Source organism: Haliotis cracherodii, unplaced genomic scaffold (assembly GCF_022045235.1).
Source record: "Haliotis cracherodii isolate W230 unplaced genomic scaffold, xgHalCrac1.p SCAF_19, whole genome shotgun sequence".
NCBI lineage: Eukaryota > Metazoa > Mollusca > Gastropoda > Lepetellida > Haliotidae > Haliotis > Haliotis cracherodii.
In genome coordinates this window covers 10,344,196-10,360,006 of record NW_027266274.1, presented here as the reverse complement: position 1 = coordinate 10,360,006, position 15,811 = coordinate 10,344,196, and the positions used below count along the sequence as shown (strand labels likewise).

Below are 15,811 nucleotides of genomic sequence, written 5' to 3'. Positions count from 1 at the left end.
ATGACATATGTCCCAATGTAATGTATTTATAATGTAGCATTTAACTTTTCACGGTTCACACATCATCGTATTATTTAATGTTTCAAGCATCGTTCACTCACTCACAAGCTAAATATATGTGTGGCAATATAAAAATAACGAAATAACCATACAAAAACTCAATAACAAATTATCCACGTTTTGTCAGTGCCTGGTACCGCTCTACACGTGTGACGGTATGCAAGTGACAACCATAGAGGGTCTGGGCAACCCCAGGGACGGCCTACATCCGATACAAGACCGCCTGGCACAGTACAATGGCTCCCAATGTGGCTTCTGTAGCCCCGCCCAGGTCATGAATATGTATGGGTAAGGTCTTAAATATGCATTAACGACCCCGCCCATTGCTGTAAGTTTGTTCATTGTCTCATCCAGGTTTTTAGTTTCAGATCACACTTGACAAGTAGAAACAGATAAGTATGTGAATACTTGAATACATGACACTTTTTTATGGAAAGCAGCTTCTTTTTAAAAATAAATTAAAAGAAGTTGCAATTCATAAAAAGTGTCGTGTAATCATATTCTCCCAATCTCTAAATGCCTTTTCAAAGACATTGATCTATTTGGTCATATTGTTCTGTGATGTTGAGAGTAAGTGACGTTGTTCTGTGTTCCAGACTGCTGAAGAGAACTCCCAAACCAACTATGCAACAAGTAGAAAATGCCTATGATGCCTCCATCTGCAGGTGTACTGGTCAGTGTGTCTTCTCTACTGCAATTACTAGTATACCTTACCCGTGCTCGTGGGTTTCACCAAATTAGTAAACGTCACTTCCGCATTCCTCTCATATTAAGCTGACACGCTGTGATATAACTGAAATAATGTTCAAAGCGACGTCAAACCAAACTCACCCACTCAATATTGTAATCGAATTATACAGAAAAAATCATTTTAGGGATCATGAATATTTTGGGTGACATTTATTTTGCGCAGTGAAGATTGCGTTTCTTTGAATGTCTACGGTATATACAAATTCCTTGATCCCTAACCGTTTTTTGTTCAGTATGGAATAAATGTACCATACAATGTACCATTGCTATGTAATTGGATGGTATTGTACCTGCTGAGACCATACTCTGCTTTTCCTCGCACAGTGAAACCCAAAGGCTAACAACCATGACATATTTCTCCTTTTATCACGATTTAAAAAATCGTTGTTTAACGCCGCACTCGGCAATATTCCAGCCATATAACGGCCTGTTAATAATCGAGACTGGCCCAGACAATCCAGTGATTAACATCATGAGCATCGATCTACGCAGCTTTTGATACGATGACATGCAACCAAGTCAGCGAGCTTGACCACTCGATCCCGTTAATCGCCTCTCACGACAAGTATAGGTTGCTGAAAATCAATTTGGATTGATTAACCTGGATCTTCAAGGGTCTTTTTGTATTAAGTAGGTTAGGTAGATGAATGAAATATACAGACTGCGTACAGACCAATAACGAAATCATGGGAGAAAACCTTACTAATTGCTACAGTTCAAGCTGAAATTAATTAGAAGTCATAGATAAAGAAATTGCTATTTTATTTCGTCATATCCTTTCTCACCTTTCTTCTATCTTCCAAAGGAAATGTTTGAGAAATATCAGAAATCTATTCTCCCTAAAGGTACACGTACATTCACCTGAACAGACTGTCGATATGGTATATGTTGATTCCAAAATAAACAGATAACAGAAACAAGCAAATCATTGTTACCAGTCTACTGTTATCATTGTTATCACCAAATACGAGAAATTGTGATACGTTTGCACGCAATATCTTGTAGACAACGATATTCATGTAAGATTCGTTCGTACATATAGATAATACTTGATTGATATTGGTATACCAGTTGGCTGTCAGTTAGTCCTCTATATGAAGTCCCAATAAGATCTTTATTTTAAATATTTTAGTTTTAGATACATACGCTTAAGCGACGCGGTAGTTTTGAGACTGCCCCCTTCGGAAATCGAATTTCAACTGGCTCAAGATTGTGCGAGGCGTCAAAATGGGCCGGTTCGGCGGTCTGGTTGTTTGCGTGCCGTCGCGCCCGACAGTGGGACAATGCTCATCATATCAGTCACTGGTTTGTCTGACAGAGATTAGAGTATTTGCAGACAACCGTTTTATAGCTGAACATTGCTGATTGCGGCCGCAAACAACATACAAACAAACCGATACTGTACATCAAGTTTCACTTGTTATAGTAAAAGATGGCGCCACGACACCGTTATAGGTTCAAGTCCCTCGTCGTATTCATAAAATCACAAACATTGAACTGAAGATATAAATACAATTTATTGCTTTTCGAACAAATTAAATTATTTATTTCTTCCACAGACTAAATAATGAAACGTTAATGTGAACGTAATGCTTGTCCTTGTGCGTCTTAACACTAGCACCTATCGATAAAACAAAAACGCTCTGACCCATTCCTCTATCATCGTGGTGACGTTTTCGTATACAGTCACATGTTCCCTTGTACGACGCTCGATTCACAGCTGTGATATAACATAAACTCTCCACATTTATGGCCTAGCCGTCTAAGGCGCCGCGATTCGCTGTGCAGAGTTGCGTCCCTTGGGCACGCCAGAAACCTATGATTGTGGGTTCGAATCTCAGTTCGTCCCGATTATGTTTCTAGGTTTGTCAGCACCATACCCGTGCTCGTGGGTTTCACCGAAGTGTAAACTAACATCTAGTCTCTGAAATGAACATATCGTACAGAAAAAAACAGTTGTTCAGTTATCTTAATAAAATTATAATAAAAGGGAGCCCAGTGACTCTCTTCATTTTCAGATACTGCAGTAATCTAGACTTGCCAAACATTATAGACTTGCATGGGCTGTATTTGATATATATTTGTATCAGGGCCTGTAAGACAGACTAAACGTCTGAGACCTGCATCACTTCGGGCTTTCCTCCCACAATAAGCTGACACGCCGTGATATAACTGGAATACTGTTAAAGCGGCGTTAAACCCAACCCACTCACTCACTCACTTCTTGTTGCAGCATCCTCATATTCTTTCTGAAATTTTGAAATCAGTCTCTCCATCTTCTTCAATGATGAAATGCGTTTAAATATGAATTTATAGGGTACCGTCCAATCCTGGACGCCATGAAGTCGTTTGCTTCTGATTCTGCACCAAATCTCCCTGGAGGTACCATTGACATAGAGGTAAATATAGTTGTTTAAATGCATATACATATAGGAAAACAACCTTGTTCTTTGTGTAGATGAATGCACTACCAAAGGGCCCGGTTTATCCAGAAGAGCAACAATACCAATGCTAAACCGTTATCTGTGTTTCCCATTCAGGATTCGGGGGCACGGGTGGCCCAGTCGTCTAAGGCGCCGCGTTTCGCTTTTCAGAGTTGCGTCCCTTGGGCACACCAGAAACCTATGATTGTGGGTTCGAATCCCGGTTCGCCCCGATTATGTTTCTAGGTTTGTCAGCACCATACTCGTGCTCGTGGGTTTCACCGAAGTGGTAAACGTCTGAGACCTGCATCACTTCGGGCTTTCCTCCCACATTAAGCTTACACACCGCGATATAACTGTAATATTGTTAAAAGCGGCGTTAAACCCAACACACTCACTCACTCACATTCGGGATTCAAATAAAAACGACAAAACTCTTTCCATTTTCAATAGAAATCAAACCATTTCATCCTTTCAAGGAACTGGACAAGAAGATATGCAGCAATACCGGGAAGACCTGCACAGGACGCTGTTCATCTGAGAGACAGACTGACCCGGAGCACGTCCCCCTCCACATTGTGCTGCAGGGGTCACAGTGGTACAAACCCACCACCAGACAGCAGCTGTACGCCCTCCTCGGCCAACACAAGGGAGACAACTACAGACTCGTGTTCGGAAATTCAGGATATGGTATACTATGATTTCTCATTGTTCATTCGACCCCTTCCGTGATGTAGTTGATAGAACGTTTGTCCGGAGAGCGAAGGTCGTTGGTTCGATCCACGGCCGCTTCATGTCAAAAGACGTTAAAGGATAGTACATGTTGTTACCTATCTTGCGATAGGTATGTGAAGGGTAAAACAAGGACTGGTCAGCCCGGGGTCAAAATAATGTGTCTTAGTAGGGTATTCATGTTAAACTGGTGTTTCAGTGGGTTAGCATCATAAAACCGACATATGTCCGGCCAAGTACAAACAACCACATCGTCATATAAATGAAATAACCTTGAAAGTGAAATTAAACTTAACTTAATCTCCCCACATGATTTATAGCCATGCAACGACATATGTCTGTAATAATTGAAAGGTGGGGCAAAACATCACTCACATTGTCTTTATTCCGACGGGTGCACGGGTGGCCCAGTCGTCTAAGGCGCCACGATTCGCTGTGCAGAGTCGCGTCCCTTGGGCACGACAGAAACCTATGATTATGGGTTCGAATCTGTGACAGGAGGTAGATTTCTGTATCCTGAAAGGAAGCTTCGGTATCCAGGACGATTCGGTCACTGGTATTCCCTTATATTAATAAAGAAAATAGATAAATAGTGTTGTGTGTGGTTTGTCAACCCGTTGATGAATACGGTGACATCTCAACTTCTCCAAGGTCTCCAGTGTCTCTGGTGTATTCGTTGGGCACCGGGTCATTACGACGCTGGTGCTTTTCGTATAAACTCGTCAAGATTACGTGACATTAGCTGATGTGAATAAATACCACAACCACATGGTCTGTAATCACTTTACGTGGGTTCACAATATGATCTGGCTGCACCCTGAAACCATGGATCGTTGCTCGTCCTTTCAATTACAAACTAGCTGATTATGAGATTTGATTGTGGAATAGGGGGCACGAGTGGCCCAGTCATCTAAGGCGCCGCGATTCGCTGTGCAGAGTTGCGTCCCTTGTGCACACCAGAAACCTATGATTGTGGGTTCGAATCCTGGTTCGCCCCAATTATGTTTCTAGGTTTGTCAGCACCATACCCGTGCTCGTTGGTTTCACCGAAGTGGTAAACGTCTGAGACCTTCATCACTTTGGGCTTTCCTCCCACATTAAGCTTACACGCCGCAATTTAACTGGAATACTGTTAAAAGCAGCGTTAAACCCAAATCACCCACTTTATTCTGACATTTGTTGTTGCGTAGGGTACATAATACTTGATGGGTATTTCCTGTGAGTTGTCCTTCTGTCTCTCGGATAGTGTGTGACGATATTTGCCATGAACCATCTGAACTGTTTGGCGAATAGTATGAGTTATTGATGTGCTCACTTACTGTAACATAGTACTGATGATGTCTTCCAGGTGTCTACAAAGAGATCGGTCCTTGGATGTATGACGTACTGATAGATCTGCGTGGCATCCAGGAGTTCTATGACATTTCAGTAAGTTTCTCATAGACGTTATTACTACTCTGTGAACATGCATATCAACATCTTTAATACATTATTCGCATTGTTGGACGCATTGATCCTATGAGGGACCGACCTTCTATTGTTAAGAGGCAGAAATGAACAAGGGTTTTAAAACCTAAGTAAGGCAATGAATATCAAATGGTCTATAATGTATTATCCCTACTTTTCGACATTTACTAGAATTTCAGGATCATGGTTTCGTTTTGACAGATTGACTCCTCCAAAGTGCTTTTTGGTCCCAGCATCACTCTGACCAACATGATGGAGGTGTTCGAGACTAACAGCACCAACCCTGGTTTGTCCTACTTCCGGGATTTCGCCAGCCACGTGGCCGTCATTGCTAACACTGGAGTCAGGAATGTGAGTAGATCCTGATCTCTACATCTCTCTCGGACACAAACATGTAGAGAGGACCCATGATCAGAATCTTATAAGCTGCTCAACTGTTTGAAGAGTGAGTCAGTGAGGAGAGGCTTTAACGCCGCTTTGAGCAGTATTCCAGTTATACGTGTCGGCTTCATGTTGAAGGAAAGCTCAAAGCAGGAGCAAGGGTATGGTGCTGACAAACCTGGACATATAATCTGGGCGAACCGGTATTCGAACCCACAACCACAGGTTTCTTGTGAGCTCAAGGGACGTAACTCGGCCCAGCGAATTGCAGACTGGGCCACCCGTGTCCCTTAATCACGAAATATAAACGTAAGCCTCGAGGTGATTTGGGTTTGAATTGGTTCCCGGGAACCTATGCTTGTCGTAGGTGGCGATTTAATGGATGGATGGTCAGGCTCTCTGACTTGATTGATTGCGTGTCATCTACCCCGACGACGTGGGTCGCTGCTCATAAGATCAATCACTGGTTTGCCTCGTCCATATTCGATTATTTACAGGTCTCCGTCATAAAGCTAGAATATTGCTGGTCGATTCGTTAAATAACAAACATATAAACAAATAAAAAACATGACCAAGAACGATTGAGGGTGTTGTCCTGTTCCCCAAGAGATACCTGAACAGATCCTTTCTGTTTCATCTGGAAAAAAACATTCATGGAAGCTTGGTTGTTGTGTATGTTTAGTTGGGCAGCTGGGCAGGTAACCTGATGCTGAAGAACCTGCACACTGAGTTCCCGTCTGATGTCTTCACCATGTTCGAGACGGTCGGAGCAACTCTGTTTATAGGTGAGAAATGAGTATGTTTGTGAAAGAAGTAGAGCTTATCTATAAGTAAGAAGAAAAAAGGGACCTAGTTTGACCATGACATCTCTATGTCCCAGCAAGATCTTTCTCTGTATGTATTTTATGTTTCTCTTTGATGCCAACACATTCACATGGGGGGAAAAAAAGTGAGACAATATAATCAAATTGACCAGCTTGTGTGCACTGACAACATAAATGATTAGCTGATTTATTTCACCTGACTAGCTGTAGTCATGGCAACTGAAACATGTTCCGGATGTTACGTCATTACTACCATTCGGGTAGTTTTGTCTTTGTGTAACCTTCACCTTAGTAGATACCTCATTCCCACACTAGCACATTTATGCTTGGGCCTCTTTGGCCATTATCTGTTGTAACAAGGACAAGGCATTATCTAAAATACAAATTTACCATGTGAATAACTTTGTTGTGAGGTAAGTTCCGTAGAAACAGTACCCAATGAGGTTCAAGCTCAGGTATTAAAACTCCCACAGACATGGAATCAGCGTAGAAATCATTTTATAACCGAGTGAATTAGTCCTATATCAACTTATGTTACAGGTTCGAGTGATGGCTCAGAGACATCATACAGTCTCATGGACTTTCTGAACTTAGACATGAAGGGCAAGGTCATCCTGTCTGTGATGCTTCCAACATTCCCATCTGGAGACGTGTATGTCAAGACCTTCAAGATTACCCCCAGACATCAGGTAATCTATGACAAACTGTGATGATGGTGAAACGGTTCTAAGGATCTATTGACATTATATACACAATAGTATCGAGAAGGCACGGGATTACAAGTATCTTTTAAAACAAGTAAAATACTCGTATTCCTAGAGAACGTTGAATGTACATTGCATTGCCGACTTTCATAACTTCATGATCCGAAGCCAGAGTACTTTTCACATCTCATACAACCACCTAGTTCAGATGATTTTTATGTCGTTTTACCACTCACCTAGTACCACTAGAACCTACAACCACATTCTCCTACCATCATAATTAAACTGATAAGCAAAACACTGATAAGCAAAATATTCAACACTTCTCAGTTGATTTTATTTTATGTTTGATTTTCAATTGATTTATCTTAAGATTGCGATATTATATCCAAAACTGACCTGTACTGGCACTTAGCACTCAAAGAATACTTAATGGTTTTCAAAATATACTTAGATTTAAAACTACTCGCAATCAGAACAATTTTGCATTATACACAACTGCCGGTGGGTGTCTCATAACATGTTATCTTTGGAAATCAATAAATTTGCTTTTGGGGGCACAATGAACAACATTTCAAACGTGGTAGAAGTCATGTGGTTGCACATTTCTTACCCCAGTTTTCATTGAACCAACTTATTTTTACACAAAACTACCCAGCCACGGTTTTATAAACTGTTCCAGGAATGAGTGATGGTCAATTCCATAAAACAAAACTCGGTATCCTTTCTTTTGCCCCTCAGTTTAGTAACTGGGGATCGCAGAATATTTTGCACCGATGAGGTGAAGAGTCCTTTGTGACGCACAAGGAGACAGTCCTCAGCTTTAAATGGGCAGTTGTGGTTTGTCTGTATTACTCGAGCTCTTAATTCACCGCACACAAAATCCACTCATTTACTTACTCACTTCAGAATGCCCACGCCTATGTGACAGCAGGCTTCAGGTTGCAACTGGACAGGAACAACAACTTCACTGTCAAGACAAAACCATCCCTGGTGTACGGTGGCATCAACAAGACACTAGTAAGTCAAGAATATGCTAAAGTCAGATGGTGGAGTGAGTGGGTGAGTGAGTGAGTGAGTGTGTTGGGTTTAACGCCGCTTTTAACGGTATTCCAGTTATATCGCGGCGTGTCAGCTTAATGTGGGGGAAAGCCCGAAGTGATGCAGGTCTAAGGCGTTTACCACTTCGGTGATACCCACGAGCACGGGTATGGTGTTGACGAACCTAGAAACATAATCGGGGCGAACCGGGATTCGAGCCCACAATCATAGGTTTCTGGCGTGCTCAAGGGACGCAACTCTGCACAGCAGATCGCTGCGCCTTAGACGTCTGGGCCACCCGTTCCCCCTCAAATGGTGGAAATCAATACGATTATAATACCAAGGCAAATACAGGTTATACATATGCAATTATTTACACATTCAGTAATACAGACGTTTTTACAGCATTTTTTGGTTCCATAACTTTGTGAACAAAGGTTGCATATTTCCCTAGGTCCACGCCAGCAACACAGAGGCGTTTCTACAGGGTAAACAGTTGGGAGATTCTGCAGTCCTCCAACGTAAGTGACATGAATTGGTCCATTACATCTAAGCGAAGCACTTTGTGAGTTTTAAAACACAGCCCATTGTAGGTACATAATACCTTCATGAATTGTTTGATCAAGGTGAGCAATTGACTTGCCTTTGCATGTGTTCGTGATGGGTGCCACCGGCGGGGCATAATACGCTCATCTTTTCGCAAATACGTGGTATCATCACAATTTCATAGTGATTCATGAGCACGTGCTAATGATATTGTCCGAATCATACCATCGACTCTGCTTTTTGCAGAGATTTCTATGAACATGGAAAGGGTTTTGTCGCTTTTGTTTAGCATTTATGGAGAACATCCAATACTTCAGGATTCATTCGCTATTGCTGTATCACAGTAAGAGATGAACGGTATCCTTGTTTTGTCCCTCAAAAGATCTGCATGTGTAGTTGTGCTTCATATTATATACCTTTACATGTATCCATGCCTATGGAAAACTGAAGTATTATTGCTTTGAACATTTCCAAGATACATATTTATATCATCGGAAACATTGTCCAATATCCGATTTAAAATAATCACAAACGCAAGTAGTTATGTAACGTCTCGTACCTTGTCTGCAAGATTACAATAATTTCAATGTTTTAAACGCCGTGATTTTGCTGAGGCGTGGATTATTTTCACTATAGCTGGAATATTGCCAATGGACGATAATTGTCAAGTGCACCTTTCTTTTAGAATTTGTTCTTATATTATTATAACACAGTTACCCTGTTATGTCCTTTGTGGTCACAAGTTTCGCTTTAATTGTAATGTATGGTTGGGTAAGTACCACAAATATATTCTTCCTACATTCCAATATATGCATGTTGCATAGCGGGGATACATTGATCCATGTATTATGTACAGGTGCTATAGCGACTCTGTCGGCCGAGCTGGTCCCCGACACCACCCCTGGCTTGTCCAGTACAACCTACAGAAAGAACCTGGCCGTCTCTCTGTTCTACAAGGTCAGTACCCGTCATTGTTGTCTGACTGACGCTCGGGCAAGTCTGTATTACATTGCAACACAATGTCACCATGTCGACTGGCCATCTCTCTGTTCTCAAGGACAGTACCCGTAATTGATGTCTGATTGAACCAGAGCCACTCTTATCTGTTTCTGTTGAGATTCATTAGTTCATTGCATTGTATTTGGACAATGATTAGTTGTCAGGAATGTAGTACTTTTGAATGTAAGCAGTAATGAGGAAGGTATTATATTTAGATGCACGAATTATCTGTAAACTTCCGGAATAGCATGGATGGATGTCAAGCGTTGTATAAACATGTGGAATATTCCGTGATGTTTTTGTGACACTGGACTGGTCAAACTCTGTGTAGAAAGTACAAAACGCTAGTTAGACTACAGAAGTGGAGCGGGTGCGTGCCAGTCTCATATCACATAGCATCTCACATTTCATCTTACATTACATCAAGACCAGGTTTGGTGTGAAGACCCCTTATCACCCCGGATTCCAAGCCTTGGCTTAACCACTCATGCCTATAGGTAAATATTATTCTCACTGAACTGAAGCGTTGTTAAATCCAACTCAATCACCTTTAACTACATTTTAGTGTGTGCTCGGCATGTGTGGTGAGAAGGCAGCAGCAAGATTCCAGAGTGGAGGCACCAACTTGATGCGGCCCGTGTCATCCGGCACTCAGACATATGACAGTCGTAAAGATGAATACCCCCTGACTCAACCTATGACAAAAGTGGACGCGCCCCTACAGGTAATTCCAACACGTCTTAGAATTGTCGAGCACCTGCAAGGATTCCTTTATGGAGGGTTCCAATCGCGAATTCTCCATGTTTATGTTTGTCAGCACCGTGCTTGTAAGTAGCGTTTTCACAAGAATACTATGAAAATACGCTTTCAAGTATTAATGTCTATGCATAAGGAGATATTTGAAAAAAGATACTAGTATATTTTAATGTATGTCTATCACTGCATATTTATATATATATTTAAATCCTGAAAATTACAAATGTTTTCTTTTAGGCCACTTTTGGCCAGGTGTATGGAGTAAGAAAAATATTTGAAACAATGGATCTCTGATCAAACGTACATAAGATACAAACATAAAACTATATCATTAGTATTATTACTTGTATTAGTAGTCGCCGTCGTCGTCGTAGTAGTAGTAGTAGTCGTAGTCGTGGTAGTAGTAGTAATAGTAGTAGTCGTCATCGTAGTAGTCGTAGTAATAGTAGTAGTCGTCGTCGTAGTAGTAGTAGTCGTAGTCGTAGTAGTAGTAGTAGTAGTAGTAGTCGTAGTCGTAGTCGTAGTCGTTGTCGTCGTCGTAGGAGTAGTCATCGTCGTTGTAGTAGTTGTAGTATGATTTTCGAATGTAATCAAAGTACCCCCAAGAACACAGTGCGATGCTAGGATAGAATCATGACAGTATTTACTGTCAACAACATAGTACCGATTCCAGTACTGGCAACTAGAGCAAATATAACTCAGAAACTAACACCACGAGATATGTGAGCTGAGTCCAGAACAATTATTCTCCTTAGAGAAGTTATGCATGAGCCTAGCCTACATTCAGTCACTGACATGTTTCCTTCAGACTTCAGGCACTGCCCAGTACATCAACGACGTCCCTCCCGTACAGCGTGAAGTGTGTGCATCATTCGTCATCAGCAACGTCGGCAACGCTGACATCGACACCGTCGACACTTCTGCAGCTCTGGTAACTTGAACAACTTGATAGATGCCAAATGAGGAATCAGTATGCATACGGGCCTCGTAATACTGCGAAATAAAAAGAAATGTCATGAATATAACGTGGTTTCAGTGCCCGTACGTTTGATTTACAATCGCGACAAAAACGCAAGGATGTCGACTCTCTGCTAACACTCGTAGGAGTCCATATCAGAACGTGTACAGTAGTGACAGATGTCAGAAGAAGTATAACCTCATATAACTGTTAAAATTGTTTCTATGGGATCGGGTGGACCAGTCGTCGAAGGCGCCGCAACTGACAATACAGAGTTGCATCACTTCGTAACCTATGATCGTGGGTTCGGATCCCGGTTCGTCCCAATTTTGTTACTTGGTTTGCCCGCACCATACCGAGCTCGTGGTTTCGCCAAAGTGGTAAACGTCTGAGACCTGCATCACTTCGGGCTATCCTCCCACAATAAGCTGACACGCCGTGATATAACTAGAATACTGTTCAAAGCGGCTTTAAAACTCACTTGCTCAAACTGTTTTTTATCTTCAAATAAAAGTGACATAATTTTGGTAAAAACATGAAAAAAATGGGTTTCCCTATGGTCTGCATATTATAGGAACTGCGAAGTGTCCTGATCGCACTTAAATCCTATAATATCACTGCTTCATGGCTGTCCGATACATCAATACCGAGTACCCGATTGACATTCACGCTTGCCGTAGTAGTTTATACGTTATGTGACTAAGCTCCATCAGGACATACAGATACGAATCTTGAATAGATAGCCAGCAAAGTTATACAAGATCTCAAAGGTCAACTCAACTTGTACACATTCGTACATCAGGACTGATCAAGTTTGATGTGGACCGCCTCCGTGGTTTAGTGGTAGAGCGTCCGCCCGGAGAGCGGAAGGTCCGGGGTTCGATCCCCGACCAAGTCATATCAAAAGACGTTAAAAGATGGTACTTGTTGTTACCCTGTCTGGCGCTCGGCATTAAGGGGCTAAAACAAGGACTGGTCGGCTCGGAATCCGTATACTGTGTCTGAGCGGGATATTCATGTTAACCTGCGGCATGGTATCTCAGTGAGCTAGCACTATAAATCGGCATCAGTCCGGACTAGTACAAGTAGCCACACAAACAAACACACGTACATGCACGTCGCTATATTAGTGCAATAATCTTGGACGCGACATTTCACCTCACCTCACCTCAGGTTGATGTCTATTTAATGTGAGATAATAGGTCACAGGTTAGTTATCTTCCCGGGGCGGGGATTTGACTGACTATAAAATCCAAGTTTCCACCCTTGCTGAAATAGACTGGAATTATGGAGTTTTGACTGGACTGACGTGTCAAAATCGCGTGACGAAATCGAGAATACCTTTAAGTTTCTAAATATGCACTTAGCTCAAGTATTTCACAAATATAAACAATACTGTTCCTGTCAAATCTGTAGCGCTTTATCAGTTCATAATCATCTAATGAATGTAGAACATCTCTTCTCTCATTAAATATTTTTGGATTACGTCTGGCAGCCATTTTGTTTTACATGACTTCAGTCAAAAAATATTATTAAAGTCCAGCAAGGTTAGTCTTAACAGTAAAGTCACAAATTGACAAAACTGAAGTCTTAGTCTTTTGATAAATATGATTTAAGTTTTTCCAATACATCTAAAGCAACACAACAATAAAACAAGTTCTTAACTGACTTTACTTTCATTTATGACTTAAGTTGTTTGATAAATACGGCCCCAGATCTTGATTATTGATCAGATCGTCTTCACTGGGCGACGCCATTTTATTTGATATGAGAGTTGGAATCTCATTGGTCAGTAGGAGGGACACAGAAGGGAGAGAACTCGTAATAGCCACTTCGGCCTCGAGTAGATGATTAGGGGTGGGCATTTTGATATTCCGGATGGTGGAGAACTGCGATCTATTTAGCCTGGGGTTTTACAAGAATATGTCGCTGAACATAATAGTTGTCAAGAAAGAAATGTGTGGAAAAACAATAAAAATGACCGGCCCCTCTTTTCACAAAAAATAATTCGTCTTGAAGCACGGAACGAAATAAAAGTCTTTAACGTGCACCTAAGGCAACCTGTTAGAAAATTAAATGGTCAAACATGCTCCGACCTGACACTAATGGATGTTGGCTTCCATCACATAAAGAAGATTGAATTAAATTCAATATGGACATGTTATACATGAGCTTAAAAACATCAGTATAGACACACACGCGATGTAATATTCTGCATCTACAATTGCTAAAATATGTAGGTTTCGAGAAATAGCAGCATCTTGAATTGAGTGAAGCCAAAGGCGTGCACACGACGTCGTCAATGACGTCACTAAATATTATTATTATTATTACTATTTTCACTATTATAATTATTGAGGTTTCGGAACACGCTTTGTTTGGACCATATGGGTATTAGAGAAATATGAGTTCACTTTGATATTAACGTTATTCTCATGTATGTTTTCTATGCTCAGAGTTACCCTGGAGTTCTGAAGTACATCTCTGCTGCGGACATACCACAAGGAGGCAGGAACAGCTTCAGTGCGACATTCTTCCTTCCCGAGGAGGTACTGACTAAATATCATTCGATTTGCTTGAGCATGTTTACTGTTTGTTTCCTGTTAACCCCGCACTTGGCAATATTCCAGCTACATGACGGCGGTCTGTAAGTAATAGAGTCTAGACCAGACAATCCAGTTATTGATATCATGAGCAACGATCCAGACAATTGAGATACGATGACATGCATGAACTAAGTCAGCGAGCCTGACAACCCGTTAGTCGCCTCTTACGACAAGCAGAGTCGCCTTTTATGTCAAGCCTAATTGTTGAAGACCTATTCGAACCAAGGGTCCTGTTGATACCATTACGCTATGAGTAAGTATCGATGATATTGCTTTGGTTTTTACTCATCAGTGGATATATAAATATGAGTGTATAGTCATTATTTCGCAACATTTCCTCGGTGCTTTTGAGATGCAAAGATTTCGATCATGTTTTGACCCTCCGGTGATACAAAACACAATTTCCAATTTTCCCAGCCAATGTGTGAAACAGTTTCAGACCGACGACCCCTATGTATCTATTTCAATGTGAATACATACGATGATATTACTCAGTGCTTATCTTTGTCCAGATATTCTGCAGTGGTCAAGTCCTCTACAGCGGGCAGCCAATCGGTCTCATCGTTGCAGGTAGGACTACATGGCCACAGTGTGATAATATTTTCTTTCATGGTGGAAGAAAATCAGACTTCAGTTGCATCCCGTAGTAAAGGTTCTAGATTCACCCCGATAATGATACTTGGTCAGCACAAAGTCAAACTGATGGGTTTCATCGACGTGGAAGACATCTGATCTACTGATGATATGAATGTGCTGGCTTCACCAATATTGTTGACGCACCATAATGTCAGAACTACCTATCTGAGCGGCGTTAAACCTAAGCTACAGTTAAAATATGGTGTTTGGGTAAGATAGGTGTTACTGTTTGTCTTAAAGTACTACATGTGCCTATATTGAAAATGGTTGACACCTGTGAAGAGGTTTTCAGCAACCCATGCTTGCCGTAAAAGGCGACTATGCTTGTACGAGGCGAATATCAGGATCGGATGGACAGGCTTGCTTACTTGATTCATGCATGTCATCGTATTCCAATTGCGTAGATCGACGCTCATGATGTCAATCACTGGATATTACAGACTGCCGTCATATAGCTGGAATATTGCTGAGTGAGGCGTCAGACAACAAACAAACAAAACAAACGAAAATGGTTATCTTGTTCCAGTGGACAAACTATCAGCGGACACAGCAGCCAGCATGGTGAAAGTTACCTACAAGAACGTCCAGCCTCCCATCATTACAATGGAAGATGCCATTCAGAAGAAGTCAGTATTTCCAAATGTTGTCAAAGGAATCAAAGTTGGAGATGCTGCAGGTAACCGTTTATTCTGACATAAACAGTACGTCATGTACAAAATGTTATCAAAGAACATCTTATATGTAACTAAACAAACCGATAACACTTGCTATATAAATGTGGCAACGGGGGCTGGACGACAGGGTTCATTCTCAACGAATGCAGAATCCTTAAAGCCAATTCTTGTCCACGCCATGGTGCCAAATCGACATGATATTATCATTCATGAACGTTAATTTGCATATCAGCATTGTTTTAACTTCATTTGAA

General features: G+C 41.4%; 1 protein-coding gene across 1 annotated transcript in view; it reads left to right on the top strand.

Moving 5' to 3' along the window:
• LOC139466938 (uncharacterized) overlaps positions 1-15,811 on the top strand; it is a 33,482-nt gene that overhangs the window by 2,582 nt on the left and 15,089 nt on the right. Inside the window, exons 4-19 of the mRNA XM_071248661.1 lie at positions 188-348; positions 657-733; positions 3,127-3,209; positions 3,713-3,923; positions 5,314-5,393; positions 5,634-5,783; positions 6,496-6,598; positions 7,178-7,326; positions 8,251-8,361; positions 8,837-8,903; positions 9,785-9,885; positions 10,493-10,651; positions 11,492-11,614; positions 14,098-14,190; positions 14,760-14,817; positions 15,410-15,559. Of these exons, the coding sequence (XP_071104762.1) occupies positions 188-348; positions 657-733; positions 3,127-3,209; positions 3,713-3,923; positions 5,314-5,393; positions 5,634-5,783; positions 6,496-6,598; positions 7,178-7,326; positions 8,251-8,361; positions 8,837-8,903; positions 9,785-9,885; positions 10,493-10,651; positions 11,492-11,614; positions 14,098-14,190; positions 14,760-14,817; positions 15,410-15,559 (1,876 nt within the window). The remainder of the gene's footprint in view (positions 1-187; positions 349-656; positions 734-3,126; positions 3,210-3,712; positions 3,924-5,313; positions 5,394-5,633; positions 5,784-6,495; positions 6,599-7,177; positions 7,327-8,250; positions 8,362-8,836; positions 8,904-9,784; positions 9,886-10,492; positions 10,652-11,491; positions 11,615-14,097; positions 14,191-14,759; positions 14,818-15,409; positions 15,560-15,811) is intronic.